This window comes from Lissotriton vulgaris, chromosome 10 (genome assembly GCF_964263255.1).
Source record: "Lissotriton vulgaris chromosome 10, aLisVul1.2, whole genome shotgun sequence".
Taxonomy (NCBI): Eukaryota; Metazoa; Chordata; class Amphibia; order Caudata; family Salamandridae; genus Lissotriton; species Lissotriton vulgaris.
In genome coordinates this window covers 1,139,851,089-1,139,865,777 of record NC_141698.1, presented here as the reverse complement: position 1 = coordinate 1,139,865,777, position 14,689 = coordinate 1,139,851,089, and the positions used below count along the sequence as shown (strand labels likewise).

General features: G+C 49.9%; 1 protein-coding gene across 1 annotated transcript in view; it reads left to right on the top strand.

Moving 5' to 3' along the window:
* Positions 1 to 14,689, top strand: part of CLIC2 (CLIC family member 2) — a 168,769-nt gene that overhangs the window by 87,514 nt on the left and 66,566 nt on the right. The window contains exon 2 of the mRNA XM_086942245.1: positions 7,077 to 7,186. Coding sequence (XP_086798371.1) covers positions 7,077 to 7,186 — 110 coding nt within the window. The remainder of the gene's footprint in view (positions 1 to 7,076; positions 7,187 to 14,689) is intronic.

Here is a 14,689-nt window from a genome sequence, read left to right as displayed (position 1 = left end):
TCTCCGCGTCACTACTAGGTGCGTTGGGTGAGATCTGGATTTATGATATATCTCCCACGTGACGATATTCCACCAGTTGGGTGGGCTGATGGGAATCTCTTTTCAGCCCAGTGTCATCACATGTGTGTTTTGATGGACTCACGGTTCTAGATCTGACACAACACACAAACGGTCTTGTGGACCAGGCAACTCCTTTCTGTTTTTCATGTAGAATTACTTTGCCTGTACCTTTCACCGTGTCTGTCGACCGCAGTGTTACTTTATCTGTATCCTTCTCCTGTGTATAGGATGTACTTATCTTCTCCTGCACCCTTCACCTGTGTATAGCCTCATTGTTCCTTCGGCTGTATACTCCACCTGTGTATCAGCTGTAGTATTTTTTCACCTGTGCCCTTCACCTCTGTATAGGTTGTGTTGCCCTTTGCTTGTACCCTTCACCTGTGTATCTGCCTCAGTGTTTTATCCCTTGCAACCTTCACCAGTGTATCTGCCTCAGTCTTCCATCCCCTGCAGTAAGTCCCTGACCTCCTGTATGAGCTCACTCTCTCCCCCATAGCTCCACAAGCAAGTCGCCTCGCCGCAGCGCTCATCACTCCTCCTGGTGAGGGTTCACCCCTGCAGCCTCCAGCAGATCGCCCACCAAGCCTCATTGCAAACTCTGCTCCCTGCCCACCATGTGTCCCCTCCTCACCCTCAGTGTACTCCTCAGGCTCCCTTTACGCTCCTGAGCACACTTGAGCTATTTTTAATTAAGCGTACTTCAAGCTTACTTTACTTTATTTTCATTTAAGCTTACTTGAAACGTAATCCTCTTGCAGTTTTTCCGGCCACTGCTGCCCCTGCGGCCCCTCCTCCCGCTCATACCCCTCTCCCACATCCCTCCCCCTCCCCTACTTATTGGCGACTGCTGCGCACCTAAGGCAAGCCCATCTGCACCCGTCCCCGACCTGGATGTGGCCAGCGCCAGGAACCATGGATCTCCGTCCATCCATTGCTACAGCACCACCACCCTCCACGCACTCAACCCTGGAAGACTCCCAGCCTGCTAACAGCCCTTCACCACACCCCCGTGGCCTCCAACCCCACCGACACCAGCAACGGCAACTCCCTAAGATGCTTCCTCCTCAATGTTCAATGTTCACCTCGTATTACAAACACGCCATAGAAATATGGAACCTACTTGACTCTCTCTCACCTGACATTGCCTTCTTCACTGAGACCTGGACCAACGCCTCCTCCACCCTCGACATCAACAGCGCCATCCCGGACAGATTCACGATCCAGAGGAAGGACCGTCTTAACCACCCGGGAGGGGGCCTCACCATCGCCCACAAGAGCACCCTGCACCTCACCACCTCCAGCAAAACCATCCCCTGCGCTGAACACCAGCACTTCCAGATCCGGACCCGCCCCAACACCACACTCCAAGAAACCCTCGTCTACAGACCCCCCAGACATCCTTCACCACCACCATCACTGACTTCATCACCCCCCACACCATCGCCTCAATGAACTACATACTCATTGGAGACCTAAACTTTCACCTCGACAACCCCAGCGACCCACAAGTCCACCACCCTTCGTGACAACCTCGCAAACATCGGACTCAAACAACTCGTCACCACACCAACCCACAGAGCAGAACATACCCTCAACCCCATCTTCTCAGCAGGGAACAGCATTTACTTCAGCCACACAATGCAACCACCATGGACCGACCACCACTGGGTACACTTCGCCGTCGACAAACCCAAGACACCCAATCCAGCTCCACACCCACCACAAAGGAACTGGAGTAAGGTGACCGATGAACCACTCAACTCCACCCTCACCCGAGACAACCACACCTCGGCATCCCATGCAAACATCGCAGCCAAAGAACTCCATACTTGGATCTCCAACTGCGCAGAGGAGCTCGCCCCGCTATGCAATCCCAACAAACAGCACCACAGGAAAGACGCCTGGTTCACCACCGATCTCCAAGAAGCCAGGCGCACCTGCAGACGTCTGGAGAAGAACTGGAGAAACACCAAGACAACCAAAAGCTACTCCACCTACAAGGACGCCATGACAGACTACCACAAGCAAATTGGAACCACCAAGAGGAATTTCATCCACAATAAAATCCTAGCCAACTCCACCAACTCCAAGGAATTCTTCACCATCATTCAGGAATTCACCAACCCACACAGCGAAGCCACAGACATCACCCCATCCCAAGAAGTCAGCGACAAGCTCTGAACCTACTTCCACCTCAAGATCAAAAACCTCTACAATAACTTTGTCAACCACCCTCCAAACACCACAGCCAGCCCCCCGCCCTCCAGAGACACCAGTCTGCCCACCATCTCCAACTGGACTCTGATCATGACCGAAGACACATGCCTCGACCATGAAAGGCATCCACTTGGGTGCCTCCACCGACCCCTTCCCCCTATCATTTATCACAGAGCTGCAGCCGCCATTGCACCAGAACTACAGCGCACCATCAATACCACCCTCCAAACAGGCACCTTCCCAGACGACTGGAATCGCACAGAAATCAGGCCTTTGCTCAAGAAACTCACAGCTGACACCACCGACCTCAGGAACTACCGACCCATCTCGCTCCTGCACTTTGCATCCAAAGTTGGAGAGAAAACAGTCAACAGGGAACTGACTCAATTCATCGAAGAGAACACTGTCCTCAACCGTTCCCAATCTGGATTCTGAAGCAACCACAGCACTAAGACCGTCCTGCTCACCACCACAGACGACATCTGCATCCTCCTGGACCAATGCCACTCCACAGCCTTCATCCTACTCGACCTATCAGCGGCTTTCAATATCATTTCCCACTGCACGCTAGTCACCAGACTACACGACGCCAGCATACAAGGAACAGCCCTGGAGTGGATTCGATCATTCCTCACCTGAAAAAGCCAAAGGATCAGACTATCACCCTTCCTCTCCGATCCCACAAAACTCATCTGTGGAGTCCCACAGGGGTCATTGCTGTGCCTGACCCTCTTCAACATCTACATGACCCCCCTCACAGCCATCCTACAACAACACAGCCTCAACATCGTATCCTATGCCGACTACACCCAGCTCATCCTCTCCTTCACCAAAGACCCCACCACCGCCAAACTCAAGTTCCAGAAAGGAATGAAAGATGTCACAGCCTGGATGACCATCAGCTGCCTGAAGCTCAACGTTGAGAAGACATAAGTCCTCATCCTTGGAACCACCCCTTCAGTTTGGGACAGCACCTGGTGGCCGACTGCCCTCGGAAGCCCACCTACCCCTTCAGACCACGCTAAAAACCTCAGCATCGTACTTGACTCATCACTCACCATGAACTGACAGGTCAACCCTGTCACATCCAGCTGTTTCAACATCCTCCGCAAGACCTTCAAATGGATCTCCGTGAGTCAAGGAAGACAGTCACCCATGTACTCATCACCAGCAGACTGGACAATGGGAACGCGTTCTATGCCGGCATCAACGTGCTCTACACCAGCAAACTCCAGACAATACATAATACCGCCGCCAGACTCGTCCTCGGCATCCCCAGTGCGAACATATCAGCCAACACCGACAAAGACTCCATTGGCTCCCCGTTGAGAAAAGAGTCACCTTTAAAATCCTCACTCACACCTACAAAAGCCTATACAACAACGGACCCAAATTCCTCAATGACAGAATCAACTTCCACGTACCCAAAAGAAATCTCCGATCCTCCAACCTTACACTGGCCGAAACCCAGCCCACCCACAGAGCCAGAGCAGGCGGAAGATCCTTCTCCCACATTGCAGCCAAAACCTGGAACGAACTACGGGCAGACATCAGACGCGCTCCCTCCCTGAACACCTTCAGGAAGGCCCTCAAGGCCTGGCTCTTCGACTAACAGATCTGCTGACCCCCCGCACCCTCAGCACCTTGAGACGCTCACGGATGAGTAGCGCGTTTACAATTCCCCAGATTGATTGATTGATTGACTGCACCCTTCACCAGTGTATCTGTCTCAGTGTTACTTCACCTGTACCCTTCACCTCTGCTTGTACACTTTACTTGTGTATCTGCCTCAGCATTTCTTTACCTGCACCCTTCACCTGTGTATTGACCCCAGTGTTACTTCGTCTGTACTCTCCACCTCTGTATATTTTGTATGGCCCTTCTTCTGTACCCTTCACCTGTATATTGGATGCAGTGTTCCTTCGCCTGTCATCCGTGTATCTGCTCTGTTATGTTAGGTTATATGGATATTTCTTGAGCGCATGTTCACCAACGGTCTCTTGGCGCTATGAGGTGAACAGAGATGGTTTGAAGCTGAGGCAGTCTAGTTATGAGCTACGGTAAAGAGCCAGGTTTTGAGCAATTTTCTAAACTGTACATAATCTATTTCAAGTCTCAGAGTAATTGGCAGTGAGTTCCACAGTTTTGGGCAAAGTGTAGAGAACCGCGACCCTCCAGGGCATTTACGTATGAATCTCGGTACAACCAGTTGATTCAGATGCATAGATCTTAGGGAGCACGGGGGGCATACTTGCTGATTCTTGATGAGATATAACTAGGACCAGTACCCTGAATGGCTCTAATAGGATACACCTTGTTTTAAACATAGTTTATTGCTCCACCGGGAGCCAGTGGTGTTCTTTCAGCAGTGGGCTAATGTGGCATTGTCTATCCTTTTGATAGATGATTCTAGCTGCTTGGTTCTGGATCATCTGAAGACGGTGCTTCTGATGTTGTTGAAGGCCAAGATACCGTGCATTTCCATAATCAATTTTGGAAAGAACCAGGGCAATAATGATTTGGATGCTGGCCTCTCTGCCGAAGAATCTTCCTATCTTGTGGTCTGACCAAACACAAGGGTGGATGGTCAGATTCTGGAGTATAAGATTGATGGACCACACTTGATCAAGTGCATGGCCTTTAATGGGTGTGGGGGAATGGATATGCTGGGTCAGACTGAAGCTGGTTAGGGACTCCGTTAGCTCCCCTGACAACTTTACCTCTTCCGCCTCATTGGCCCAATAGTTCAGATCACCTAGGATCAGAACTGTGTCATAATCTACGGTCAGAGATGCAATGTTATTGGCTAAAACTTTAGGGAAATCTGGCATCGCTGGGGGGGTCTATATAGAAGTGCACAAACCAGTGTGTTGTTTGGAGAATCCAGTCTGATCACAAGAGTGTCAACTGAGGTGATTTCAATATGAGAAATGGCAATCAAATGTAATCCTTTCTTAATAGCAACACCCTCCCCACCCCCATTTTTCCTGAGGGTCTGTTGCTTTGCAATAGGAAATATTTTCCAGGGAGGGCTGCTAGTATCTCAGGAGAAGACTCCTCTGTTATCCATGTTTCAACCAGAAACAACATGTCTGGTGAATCAGTGGTCAAGAGGTCAAAAAGTTCCAGTTGATGCTTAACAACAGAGCGGGCGTTGAGGTACAGAATGTTTAGGTCCCTATTAGGTTGACTTACCTCAGATCTAGCCAGAGCTGTGAGGCCAGGTTTCTGCCCCCTCCATTTGAGTATTACAGTAAGATCTAGCTCTGACACTTTCAAACAAAGTTGCTGATCAAGTACTTGCCTATCTTGTGGTGCCAGATTTATAAGGGTGGCCTCTGAGTAGATGTATTTTTTACTTCTCTGACTTGCCCCTTGCCTGGTCCAGGCATGGCCGGGCACAGACGAGCTTGCCTTTGGCACGCCAGCAGTGCGCCCGCTGCGCGTCCTCGCTGCCGGCATGAATTTAAGCCTGCGGCGGCGTCTAGGGCTCCGTCCACCTAACCGCTGGCGACTCGCGCTCCAATTGGTTCTAGGCAATACAGGGAGTTGCCAACTCAACACACCCGCAGTCACAAAAGCCCTACCGATTCCCAGTTCACAAACATTATAATAAAACTTTAGTTTTAAAAAGATGAGATATTTCTGTTTTAAAAAGCTTTGAAACCAAAGTAAATTAAAAGCCTAAGCAGCATTCAGATTCAAAGTAACAAGGTAGCAATGTAACAAATGTTAAAAAGCACCGGACGCAGTGTCTCCATTCTGTATTATCACCTGTTAATCAGCTGCAGTGTTTTATCACCTGTACCCTTCACTTGTGTATGGGCCGTAGGGTTCCTTTGCCTGTACCCTTTACCTCTGTATAGGCTGATCGGGCCTTCTCCTGTGTACCCGCCTCAGTGTTTCTTCACCTTTCCCCATCACCTGTGTATTGGCTGTAGTGTTACTTCACCTGTACACTTCAGCACTGTTCATACCCTACACCTGGGTATCTAACTCAGTGTTCCTTTGCTTGTACCCTTCACCAGTGTATTGGCTGCAGTTTTACTTCACCTGTATCCTTCAGTTGTGTATAGGTTGTACTGCTCTTCTCCTGTGTATCGTCTGTTGTGTCCCTTCATCTGTACCCTTCACCTATGTACAGATTGCAGTGTTCCTTCATCTGTACTCTTCACCTGTGTATCCTGTGCAGTGTTCCTTCATCTGTACCATTCACCTGTGTATTGCCTGCAATGTTTCTTCATCTGTACTCTTCTCCTGTGTATCCTGTGCAGTGTTCCTTCACCTGTGTATCCTGTGCAGTGTTGCTTCACCTGTGTATCCTTTGCAGTGTTCCTTCATCTGTACTCTTCACCTGTGTATCCTGTGCAGTGTTCCTTCATCTGTGTATCCTGAGCAGTGTTCCTTAACCTGTGTATCCTTTGCAGTGTTCCTTCATCTGTACTCTTCACCTGTGTATCCTGTGCAGTGTTCCTTCATCTGTGTATCCTGAGCAGTGTTCCTTAACCTGTGTATCCTTTGCAGTGTTCCTTCATCTGTACTCTTCTCCTTTGTATCCTGTTCAGTGTTGCTTCACCTGTGTATTGCCTGCAGTGTTCCTTTATCTGCACTCTTCACCTGTGTATCCTGTGCAGGGTTACTTTGCCTGTACCCTTTACCTGTGTATACTGTGCAGTGTTGCTTCACCTGTGTTTCCTTTGCAGTGTTCCTTCATCTGTACCCTTCACCTGTGTATCCTGTGCAGTGTGGCTCTGCCTGTGAGCTCTGTCCTGAATGCTCTCTCTCTCTCGCCCTCACAGGCAGGTCTGGATGGGGAGAACATTGGGAACTGCCCCTTCTGCCAACGCCTCTTCATGGTTCTCTGGCTCAAAGGCGTCAAGTTCAACGTCACGACGGTGGACATGGCGCGGTAAGTGTGCAGTGCCACCCTGCCTCTACTATATAATGTTACAAACACACAGCCGGAGGGTCGGGCGCGAGCCGACGGTGTAAATAAAAGCGGATTGAATCCTCGTGGTTCAATCAGCGACCCAGGCAGTATGATGTGCGTTTGTCAGTACTGTTGTTAGGGGTGAGGTTCCACACTACAGTTTATTTCTGGATCACCCTCTAGTGGATGGATCATTGGTTCCTGACTGGCAGTGTAGAGGGAAGACACATCTCACAACAGCAATTTACGCAGCAATTTATGGGCACAACAAATCAAGACTCCGAAGAATCGCAGACTCCGGTTCAACATTTAGTCTATTTATTACAAAGCCAAAAATAGTTGGACATACAAGCACCTCAAGACGAGGTTGTAAAGATACATTGGAACCAATACAAAGGCAAACCTACGAACGAAGTTAACTCGATGTAGCATAAACAGAGTGACAAACTCAAGAACCAGAAGGCAGGCAACGAGAGCCCCCATGTCTAGGTCAGACGTCATCCGAGGATCGTAAGTGAAAATCATTAGTTTATCCCGACACTATCTCTAAAGTGGAATCCATACTTTCCCCGGCAAGATCAGTAAACAAGGTGTCAGCACGTGAAGACTTCCTAAGAAGTACACTAATGTTGAATGGGTCAAGTAGCATGAGCTACGGAGATCATTCTAAGATGCCCCTTCTCCTCTCCGTGTCTCCCTTCTCTTGCACTCATCCCTCGGGGCACTGTCCCTAATTCCATCAGAGTTACAAAACACACCCATTCGGGTCTCCTGATCGACTCTTCCCACTGGACACCTTCTCGTGTCACCAATTCCAGCTCCCGACGCAATGACCTTGATTCCCAGGCCTTCTCCAGTGAGAAGGAACACTGTCTCTCAGTATCACCTTCTCATGCGCTCATTGTATCGTCTCCTCTCGAAGCCTAACTCCTAAAACAAAAGCGTTATTCTGACTAACAACGATGACTTCACCACCTGCAACAGAACCTGAGAAAGAACAAAATCCAACATGCACAGGAAATTCAAACCAGCACATTCAACCCCCCCTAGAGAGCACCCCGGGCGAACAGCATTTCCAGGCCTACAGAAATCGTCCAACACAAGAAAATGGCAAACAAGCCTTATAACATTGCATATAAATGAATACTTCACTGAACATTTCTAAATCATCACGTTACATGAGCACGACAAATATGTGAATACTTGTAAGTGGCGTATACAACATTCTACACGTTACTGCGTTGAAGCAAGCACAAATTATTCTGCAACATTGATTTGTGCATATTATGTAAATACAACTTCTGCACATAATTTCCATGTTATTACAATACATTCCTAACCCCCTCTTGTTAATACGACAAAGAATAAACGCAGGTGTAAACTACTCATGATTACAATGCACCCCTACACTAGGAGGAGCAGCAGACCTCACAGTGGCGACAAAGTTAGTCTGTCCCCCACATGTGCTGAGCATCCGTCGCCTGTCAACGCTTCGCCGTCCCCAGCGGCGCCTGAAGCCCTCTGAATGCTGAACGCGTGCAGCGCTCCCTGGCAGGAGAAGATGAGGGCCCACCTGGGATTCAAGGAGCCGATCGGCTCCTGCGAGATAGAGGTCAGTTGTGCCTCTGCTCTGACACTGGCCTCCACCCGCCACAGTGCCCTTCCCTGCCCGTGGAGCTGCTGCGCTCCCTCTCTGTGCCGCGCAATGGCAGGCACGAGATTGCAGAGATACCTGGTGGCTTCAAGCAGCAAGGCAGCCATGGAATAAGCATGTGGGCTCCACTCTTTGTCCCACGTTGGTGAGGAAACGCTGGCCTAGCATTCTGGTCATTTCTGTATGTGCCCATCCAGCATGGATCCCAGTGTGCAGGCCTCTCTGCCTCATCTGCCTCTCAGCAATGTGCCCATGCAGCGTGGGTACCTGTGTGAGGGCCTCCCTGCCTCATCTGCCTCCCTGGCAATCTCCTGCACCCTATGCTGGTGCCCTGCCAGGGAGCGGTGCAACCAATGCCTGACCATGCCTATTTACCGGACCATTCTGGGTTGGATGAGGCCTTGTTGCTGTGCCAGCCGGACGGAGGGATCTCCCTTCTGACCACAACTGTGAGTGCACTCACACACACCAACAGAGAGCCACACCCACAACTGCTACCACCTTTCCCCAGGTGAGGATACCTAGCGAGAGGTGCACACCTGAAGCTTTGGGCTTCACCACCCTATTGGCCCCTGCAACAATTCACATGAAGTGATCTGGAAGGGGACATGTCTGATGAGGGTGGCACAATAAGTGCTGCAGCCCTTAGAGGTCTTCCCTGATCACAGTGCCCTGGGAACCTGTGGTACCATTTACTTGGGGCTGACCTGTGGCCAGAGAGTGCCCATTGGGGGTACAAGGTACAGTTTTGGGGAAAGAACACAGGCGCAGGTTTGCTTATTGGCAGGGACCCAGGACACATCAAGTCAAAGTGCTTCAGTATTCTGGCATAAAGTGTGTGTGGGGGGGTTTACTGCAACAGAAACCCAGCTTCTCACAATGAGCATCAATGAGCATCAGTCAGCATCACTCAGCATCAGTAACCATCACTGAGCACCAATGAGCATCAATTAGCTTCAAGGAGCATCACTCAGCATCAATGAGCATCACTTAGCATCAATGAGCATCACTCAGCATCAATGAGCATCACGCAGCATCAATGAGCATCAGTCAGCATCAATGAGCATCAGTCAGCACCAATGAGCATCAGTCAGCATCAATGAGCATCACTCAGCATCAATGAGCATCAATGAGCATCACTCAGCATCAATGAGCATCACGCAGCATCAATGAGCATCAGTCAGCATCAATGAGGATCAGTCAGCATCAATGAGCATCACTCAGCATCAATGAGCATCAGTCAACATCAATGAGCATCACTGAGCATCACTCAGCATCACTCAGCATCAATGAGCATCACTCAGCATCACTCAGCATCACTCATAATCAATGAGTATCAGTCAGCACAAAGGAGCATCACTCAGCATTGCTGAACATCACTCAGCATCAGTGAGCATCAAAGAGCATCAGTCTGCATCACCCAGCATCAAGGAGCATCAGTCAGCATCACTCAACATCACTCAGCATCAGTGAGCATCGCTTAGCATCGCTCAGCATCAATGAGCATCAGTCAGCATCACTCAGCATCACTCTGCATCAGTGAGCATCACTTAGCATTGCTCAGCATCAATGAGCATCATTCAGCATCACTCAGCATTAAGGAGCATCACTCAGCATCAAGGAGCATCAGTCAGCAACACTGAGCATCACTCAGCATCACTGAGCATCACTCAGAATCAATGAGCATCAGTCAGCATAAAGGAGCATCACTCAGCATCGCTGAACATCACTCAGCATCAGTGAGCATCGAAGAGCATCAGTCAACATCACTCAGCATTAAGGAGCATCAGTCAGCATCACTGAGCATCACTCAGCATCACTCAGCATCAATGAGCCTCAGTCAGCATCAATGAGCATCACTCAACATCACTCAGCATCAGTGAGCATCGCTCAGCATCAATGAGCACCAGTCAGCATCACTCAGCATCACTCAGCATCAGTGAGCATCACTTAGCATCGCTCAGCATCAATGAGCATCAGTCAGCATCACTCAGCATCACTCAGCATCAGTCAGCATCACTCAGCATCACTCAGCATCAATGAGCATCAATGAGCATCAGTCAGCATCACTCAGCATCAATGAGCAACAGTCAGCATCACTCAGCATCAGTGAGTATCACTTAGCATCGCTCAGCATCAAGCATCACTTCTTTAGCAGGTCCCTCGGGAAACTGTTAGACACATTCAGCTTTATGTTACTAGCAGCATCTCAGAACATCTGAGCAGCAACCTGGCTTGCCTTTTGCCAGGTTCACATTAAGCACATATCACATACACATATGTGTGGAAAGTACTCTGGCATATGGTTATTTTATGTACATATTTGTCTGCAAGAATGCAAATAATTCCAGATGTGGTCATATGACACTAAAATATCTGAAATGTTGATGCTATTTTATTTTCTTGTGCTCACATTTTAATGGCCCAATAAAAAGGGAGGGGTCAGTGTTGGGCACACAGAGCAGGACTTGCATCTCCTGCGGCACACACATTCGTCCTCTGTGTCTCCAGTGTTTCAATCACACACACTTCTGAAATGCGCCACATGGTTGGTTGATGCAGAGATATCCTGCTTTCGGGTATTCTGTGAGACACCCACATATTGGAATATGTCACGAGTCCCCCTTCAGAACAATCTGTAAAAACCTAAGAATTAAAACCTATTTCCTTTCCTAAACCGTGTTGTAAGCAGCACAGCTGTGTAACACCTTGTGCCACAATTTCATAAAAGGTCAGCCCCTCCCCCACACGCCTTCTGGACGGAGTCCTCAGTGTTCACTCATTGTGATGCGGGAGTGTTGGTGCTTATGCCTTAAACACAAACTGTATCAACTCTTTCGCTCACAGTTTTAGCAGAAAAGTAAAACTAATGTATGGGGAAGTGTAGTAAACTGCCATGGAGGACTGGGGGGCATATTACCAACAACTAGCGATATTTATCTGTCGGACTTGGCCCTTCTGGCAGGTTCACCCCTGAACTTTTTGCTTGCAATTGTGACCTGGCGTTAGTGAATTTTTGCTTCTGCGCACTTTACCACTGTGTCCCAGGGTAAAGTGCGTGCGTGTGGTGAGGTTGGCCTGCCCTCCCATAGGAATGCATGGGGAATGTATGTGTCCCTGGCAGTTCCTGATGCGTGGGGAGTGCAGGTGCGAGTTTGGTATGTGCGGACTCGTGTGATTAAATGCTGTGCAATGACGTGTGCGGCGTTATTGTGTCTAGTGTGGAAGTGCCACTTCTAGACGTTGGCATGTCTGTGTAATTTATGTGAATTGGCTGTCTGGCTTGTGATTGGCTGGAGCTGGCTGGTGAGCCTGGCTCCAGGAGTCAGGATGAGTCTGCCACGGTGGTGAGTAGAGAGATCTGCACGATTGATGTGAGGGAGGAGTGCACCTGGGACCTGAATAGGGCTGTGCTTTCCCCACACAATGCTGGCTCCGCCCCCTGTGGTGCGACTGATGACCCTAGCCTAGCCAGTGAATGGTGAGAGGGGCTGAGCAGAACAGAGTGCTCCAAAACCAGCTGCGTCTGGTTTTCCTCCCACCCTGCAGACACAGACAAAGGAATTCTGGGGATAAAAGGGGGCTGTGTCCCCATGCAAGTTGTTCTCTTGCTGATCCTAACTTGAGGAGGGCCTGCTGCTGCTGGGCGCCAGGAGGATTGCCACTGGGGACTGCCTCCCTGCCTGGAGGGCCCTGTGAGCTGGCCCCTGGGCCCAGCCTTTGCCCCCCTTTCTAAAAGAGCTTTGCCTGGACTTTTGGGATTCCTGCCTGCCAGCCGGCCTCCCCCTTCTGAGAATTGCGCCTTTGCGCTGCTGGAGCAGTGATCCCTGCCCTGAGGGATTCCCCGGTGTGGGGATCCCCCTGCCTGGCTGATTGATGGCGCCATGCAGGCCGCCAGAGTAGCCCGCAGTCTCACCGGTGAGTGGGGGGTCCTCGGGCCAGTGCTGTGGAAAGGGGGGGCATTGGGGCGCATTGCCGGTGCCCGCTCCTCCCCTCCTGCTGGTGATTTCGAGCCCACGAGGGCTCCGGAGGCCGTTGTTGTTAGAGGGGGGCGTCGGGGCACATTGCCGGTGCCCACCCCTCTCCTGCCTGTGCTGTCTTTGTTTTCAGGCCACATTTCAGTCAGAGCCCAAGAGGCTCAAACGGGGGCATTTTGTTTGGAGCCCACAAGGCTCCACCAACGACTGGGGCATCTTGGAGGGTAGAGCGGCCCCGGTTGGCAGCGGGCTGCTCCCCCAATTGGAGGGCACCTTTCTCTCGAGCCCACGAGGCTCCCGGGCCATTGCTGTTTAGAGCCCACGAGGTTCCCAGGCTCCCACATTTTTCTGGCCCTCTTTGTTATTGGGAACCCCAGAGGAGAGCCAGGAGGCACGCTGGTGCCAGGTTCAGGTTCTACAGCTGCCCAGCACTTAGTGGGCAGCTGCTACGTTTAGGCCCCTTTCGCTCCTTCTCTTTGGCTGCCTGCTCAGCCTGCCCTGACATTTTGGACACAGGGTGTTTCAGCCCCTGAGAGGCCCGGTTGGCCTGGGGTCAGTTCTGTGATATTTTGGCGCAATTGTGATTACCTGCCTAATGTGATTTCTGCATCATGTGTAATGTCTTTTTACCCACACCTCTGAATGTTCGTTTATGCTTAGGAGGTTGTTTTACCTAGTATAGGTTATACCAGTGAGTTCATGGTTCCCTGCGTGATATTTTCCTAAGGTGGTTAGGGTTGCGTAGGTGGTACTTACCTTTTACCAGTGATTACTGGTGTGTGCTGCATTTGCTATTTGATGCTACAATTAGCCTATGTTCTAAGCGTTATTCCTACAAAGTGCTAATTCTACCAAGTACTAGTTCTAAAAGTGCTTATTCCTGACAGTGGTCCATGAGGCCATGTCCCATGTATATAATCCCCTGTAAATTCTGCCCATGCCTCTGGCACAGTGTAAAGTGTGTGTTTACTATTTAATGTGTTTGGTAATACAAAGGCTATTTTTATATTTAACCTTGTGTGGAGTTCCTTTTGTGAGGGGCCTGGGATGTTGTTGTTGGTGGGTGCGTGCGCAAATACTTAACTTACGTTGCCTGCGGGATCAGTCTTGCTGCTCGTGTCACGTTGCTAAGAGGGTGAAAAGGGGTTATCTTTGGAGTGTAACTCCCTTGCCCTGACTAGAGTGGTGGTTTCTGCCTGACTTTGGCGCAAGCCTCAGCCAACTAGAAATCTCATTTCTAACATTATCGCTAAATGGGCTTAGCAAGTTTTTTTTTATCGCCAAGCATCGCCGGATATTATTGCAGAGATAACGTGCTATTAATAACGTTTATCTCTAAGGCGATAAAATATCCGGCGATAGCGGCGAAATGCATGAATATCGCTGAGAATACAGCGATATTCACACATTAACGCCAATAGGGTCTTAGCCATAATATCCACCTGCCATTCGATATAATGGCTAAGAACCGGTCTGAACAGGCGTTAGCTTTTGGAGATATTCGCGCTTAGCGCGAATATTTCCATTGCTACACCTGCGTTGATAATAGGCGATAGCGATGTTAGCGATGTTTTTAGCCGCTAACAGGTTGGGTACGCCCACTTTGCATGTCATTAGCGATAAATATTGCTGACATACAAAGCGGGCCCCAAACCGCTCGCTATCGCCTCAAAGCTGTCGCTAACATCAGTTAGCGACAGCTTGTTAATAGGGTGATATAATTATCGCCGCGTAGCGGCCGAAAACGGCCGTTAAAGCGGCGATAATCTAATATCGCCAGGCTTGGTAATATGCCCCTCAGTTCGGTCAGTTGGGAGCCGGGGCCCAAACCTAAGCCATTTAGCTGTAGCA